This window comes from Cylas formicarius, unplaced genomic scaffold (assembly GCF_029955315.1).
Source record: "Cylas formicarius isolate icCylForm1 unplaced genomic scaffold, icCylForm1.1 PGA_scaffold_4__25_contigs__length_36172078, whole genome shotgun sequence".
Classification (NCBI taxonomy): domain Eukaryota; kingdom Metazoa; phylum Arthropoda; class Insecta; order Coleoptera; family Brentidae; genus Cylas; species Cylas formicarius.
This window is the reverse complement of record NW_026844334.1, coordinates 32004208-32009389: the sequence shown is the minus strand read 5'-3', so window position 1 is coordinate 32009389 and position 5182 is coordinate 32004208. Positions and strand designations below refer to the sequence as shown.

The following is a 5182-nucleotide window of genomic DNA, read 5'->3' as shown; positions in this document are numbered from 1 at the left end:
CGAGGGAAAAGATTACGTCACCGCTTGAGCTAAATTGCCGCTACGCTGAGTTGAACGCCATCTGATTATAGCGCCGCACCGTATAGGGAACTAGTGAAATCAAACAACCATATCAATTATCCACGTTAAAACAAGTTAGTTGCGTTGTTGGTATTGAAAGAAAGGAAGGTTTAGCATCAGATTGTTGCTAATTCGGCTTTCGGTAAAACAAATTTCACTTGTAAATTTCTATTTAATGGCCATGTAACAATTACTAGTCTTTCGAACAAAGGGCGCATCCTCTTTTAAAATTCTTGCGCCTTGCCCCAAGATGTTGGCACGTAACTTGTAAAAGAAGAAGATAATCGTTGCTCGGGAACCACAGACCACACAATTGATATTTTAGTATGCTATGGAGAAGTGAACAAAGAAGAACACAACCGCCTGAAGTATAAAATTCAAATTACTAAATGATTTACTAGCTGTGTAGGGGCGAAAGGTGAATATTCCATTTTAGCGCAAAACTTATTTTTATGATTGATAAACTCTCCCTGAATAGATGGATAGTAGCAAATCAGCTCATGCTCACATTAAAGAAGCAACCACAACATTGCAATCCATATGCGAATTATCTCGTCTACTTGGAACGGGTTTGGATCCGGAAGCGTTATCGATTTGTGTGCGACTTTGCGAGGCAGGAGTCAATCCAGAAGTTTTATCTGCCCTCGTCCAAGATCTTCTTAAAGAAGTTCGATTGCATCAGCTGAATCAGCAGTCACAGTGATTATTTAGTTTATTATTCCACATAATAATGGTTTGGGGGCCTGTCTTATCGAATAACATAATACTTCTAGGTGAGAATAACATGTTTTTCTAACAATATATATATTTTTTCAAAACATCACAAACAATTATCATTAAATTAGTACAAATACTGAAATATTTTAACACACAGTGTGATATCATGTTGGCAATATAAGAATGTCAAAGTAAAAAATGAAGATCAATGAAACTATAAATTCTTCATTTATAGAGAAACTAATTTGTGTGTAAGCAGATTTTCATAGTCACAATTATTATTACACAATTGACATATATTTGTAAATCACAGTAATAGAGAACATTTTTCAGAAGTTCTTAATGAATTGTGTCTATGCTATGCAGCTGCGAAATATGTATAGTTAACATCTAAAAAATATTTTTTGAATTCAGTCATATAATCACATAATATATCCCAGGTTAAGATTTAACCTCCAAATTCAAAAATGTAACCATTGCCAAAACTATAAGGTTTACCGGGTTCGTCATTATATTCTGGCTCTTTTTCATTTAGTGAATTTGAAATTGGGTCAGGTTGGGCCCTCAATTGAGAATATGTAGGTTTAGGCTGTGTGTAAGCTTGGTTTTGATACACTGGCCTCGTGTATGTTTGTTGAGGTGCCGGGTTGTAACGTTGGGGCTTATAGTGGCCGTCATCGTATGTTTGGGGTTGAGCCTAAAACAAAACAAGTCTTTTATTTGTTAAGACAGCAACATTTGGTTACTACTTGGGTATAAGCTTGCGCTTGTTGAGGCGCGGGTGCCGCTGGAACCGGTGCCACTGGCTGCGGAGCTTTAGGTAAATGATCAGCCTCCAATATTCTGAAGCCTTCTTTGCCAGCAGTGTATTTGACTGAAATTTTTCTACCATTTGGGTCTACATAACTGTATCCACCATTTCTAGAACTGAGAACAAATATACATTACATTTAATTTTGTTGTTCAGTTATAGGAGACCCACCCATCAGGAGCAATACTTTCTCCTTGTGCAAGGCCATTTTCGGAAGTGAAGAGGTACTTAAAATTGCCATCGTGGTTGAGCGCCTGTTTGTGAGTCAGAATTTGAGGTGGAGGTGCTGTTGGGTAAAGTTCTTGGTCCCGTTGCTTCTGTTGCTGTTGATATTGGCATTGACCCGACATAATCAGTCCCAATGTAATGATCTGAAATAGCGAATATATGATTTCATTAGATGGTTTTTTATTTTTGGAAGCTGTAAATGTAATGTCCGATTGTGTTGTAGATAGTAACAATAAATGATAAATTTCTATCTACTATAATGATTTTGTTTTTACAAAAAAAGTCAAGTAAGTATAACTTATTATTTAGTAATTTAATAATATTAAGTAATGGAATTTATAAATCAGGTAGGGTTAAGGGTATTTGCTGCTATTGGCTTTATTCATTGATACCCAGTATTAACTTTATACAAAAACCTTTTAAACAGATGTTTTATTATAACATTTATCTTTGTAAACATTCGGATTTAAGAGGCTGATAATGATTTTTTTACTAAATAAAATATAGTTTTGGTTAGTTTAGTTCTTTTCATTTATATTATTTGAGAAATTTTGTCACTCGACAAAGATTAACCCCTTCTATTGACGCATAGTTCCAATAAAATCTTTTTGATTAGTAGATTCCAAAATGGCCGAGAATAGGACGTAGGATGGAAGCTCCTAATATAAAGTTTATCTTTTTTTAGAAATGTCTATTTCAAAAACAGTATAGAACAGTAAATCTTTTTTCATGTCCATGCCCAAATAGCATACAGCAATTACCCCGAATGGTAGGAACAATAAATGATTAATTTCTATCTGCTATAATGATTTTGCTTTTATAAAAAAAATCAAGCAAGTATTTCTTAAACGTATTATTTGATAATTTGAAATAATGTTTTAAGTTTCAAAGTATTTGTTATTTTCTTGTCAACTTTAAGATCAATAAATGGAATTTATAAATCAGGTGTGGACCAATTCCAAATACAAAATAACTTGGACCCAAGATTGTTATTGCAGGGTTTTTTTATTTTAATAAATAGTTCAATCGGAAAACATGGTTGGTTTAGGAATTTTCGACGATATAGCGGTTTCGAATATTAATTAGAGAGAATATTTCAGTACGGAAGAAAGAAATGCGTAACTTTATTGTAAGAAGTATTGCCACCAAATGTATATGGCAAGTACAGGCTTCTATTTTCGGAAAACATTTCACTACTAATGGTTAAGAGTAGGGCAGTAATATTTGCTGCTATTGGCTTTATTCATTGATAACCATTATTAACTTTATACAAAAACCTTTTGAAAAGTTGTTTTATTATAACATTTATCGCTGTATACATTCGGAATTAAGAGGTATATCTCCACATTATGCGGATAACCATGATTTTTTTGCTAAATAAAATATGGAAGCTCCTAATAAAATGTTTATCTTTTTTTAGAATTGTCTACTTCAAAAACAGTTACCTTCTAGAATTTATATTATTTGAGAAATCTTGTCACTAAATCGACAAAGATTAACCCCCTAGGATGGAAGCTTCTAATATAAAGTTTATCTTTTTTAGAATTGTCTACTTTCTGTCTAGTTACCTTCTAGGACAGCGTATAGAATCATAAATCTTTTTTCATGTCCATGCCAAAATAGCATACTTTAATCCATTGGAAATCCAACAAAATGTCCGTTTTGGACAAATAGGTCCATTGGATGCCCAGGATTTGCAACTGTCGTACTTCTGGATGTCATTTTGGAATACAAGTAAGGATTTCCCTTGGAACACACGTACACATTTCTTTCGAAATCGCAAAAGGTTCTTTTAAGAAACATTGAAGAAAGAAATATTGAAGTTCTTGAACCATACTAGTACCACAAGTGCCTGTACAATATATTGCCGTGAATAAAATGGGATAACGAGAATTGGTTAGTTAGGATGTTAAGTTATAACCAAAACAATGAATTTCAGTTTTTGTTTAGTAACGATTTTAAAAAATAAATATAAATAAAATATAGAGCGACCGATTGAAATCCACTTGACAACAAAACTGTGTTCTTAGAATCCTTGAAATCAGCTTTTGGTAAGGTTTGCTTTACATTATCGTTATTCAGTGTGCATAAAAATTTACCTCTGAAACAATGCTCCTAAATTTTGTATCGTTTTGTCTTATATCCGACAGTAAATATTTGAAGAATATCCTTTTGAAGATATCCGAATGTCCAAAAGTTGTACGAAAATAATAGTTCTTTGAACGCCTAGATAGTTTTCTGTGGCCTGTGTGGATAATGTATGTCCTAATTTGACATATCCAACGGATATCGTGTGCAATCTGGGTATTTAAATAATTTATGTTATTATTTTTTTTGTATTTGGAAAATTAGCGTGATACCTACCTTACTTCAACAGTTTGTAAAATAAGTATCTAGGTGTTTGGTTATTTTCAGATTGAAATAAATTATTAGCTATTTATTTGTTTTTTTTTTTTTAAATAATATAAAGCGTTGCGCAGAATAATTTTTTTAATACAACTTTTGCATTTGTGGAGGTATTGATTGTATTCAAATAATATTTTTCAAATGAATGTTATATTTAATGACTTTGTAGAGTTAAAATAAGGCAAAATTTAGTGCACAAGTAAAAAAAATAGAGAATTTGTGCAGCAATTGTGAACAGTTCGAAACTTGTACTTACCGTTACACTATACATGATTGAAAAATAATCCAAACAGGCGGAACAAGCACGAAACTTATAAAACTTGGTAATCGTCAATGCACGAATGGTCCTTTCGAATTTTCGCGCGTTCCTTTATAGACATGGTGGGCGCGTTAAATACATTTTAGTCCTGCAGAGAGAGAAAGTTGCCCGATATGGGATTTTTTATCGTCGTTTCGTATTATCAACAGACCGTTTGTCAGATAGGCGTTGAGTAATAAAAAAAGGGGACAAAACTGGACCCAAGAATGAATAGTCTAGAAAATAGCTAAAAAAAGATTTTGTCCCACGATTGCTAACTCATTTTAGATTATATTCGAAGTCTCAATTTTTGCTCCAATGTTTACGATTCATGGAATGTGCAGAATTTTATTAAAAATAGGAGTAACGCGGGCTAAATCGCTCAGGAAATGTGGCCTACCTGATCTGTGAAATCTTGAGATATTTCTAAAATTTTTAGTGTTAAAGTCGTTCCATTAATTAACTCATCTTATCATCAATATGTGGTTTAATAGTTATTTTTACACTATTTGTAGATTATCGTCTAAGGTGTGACGTTTGATTACATACTAAGCAATTTTGATAACTAGAATTTGGTAACCACAAGAGCGCTATTTAAGCAATTAAACGAATTTTGTTGGGGATATGTTTAATTTGTATTTTTTGAACCATTCACTCTATCA

The 5182-nt window shown here is 32.7% G+C and overlaps 1 protein-coding gene across 1 annotated transcript; it reads right to left on the bottom strand.

Moving 5' to 3' along the window:
- Window positions 1-927: 927 nt before the first annotated feature.
- LOC132700727 (cuticle protein 3-like) lies at window positions 928-4574 on the bottom strand. The gene is made up of 4 exons (XM_060668232.1): window positions 4479-4574; window positions 1760-1959; window positions 1527-1704; window positions 928-1474 (listed from the first exon to the last, which is right to left on the bottom strand). The coding sequence occupies exons 1-4, from the start codon at window positions 4491-4493 to the stop codon at window positions 1226-1228; spliced, it is 642 nt and encodes a 213-aa protein (XP_060524215.1). The 5' UTR covers window positions 4494-4574; the 3' UTR covers window positions 928-1225.
- Window positions 4575-5182: the final 608 nt, after the last annotated feature.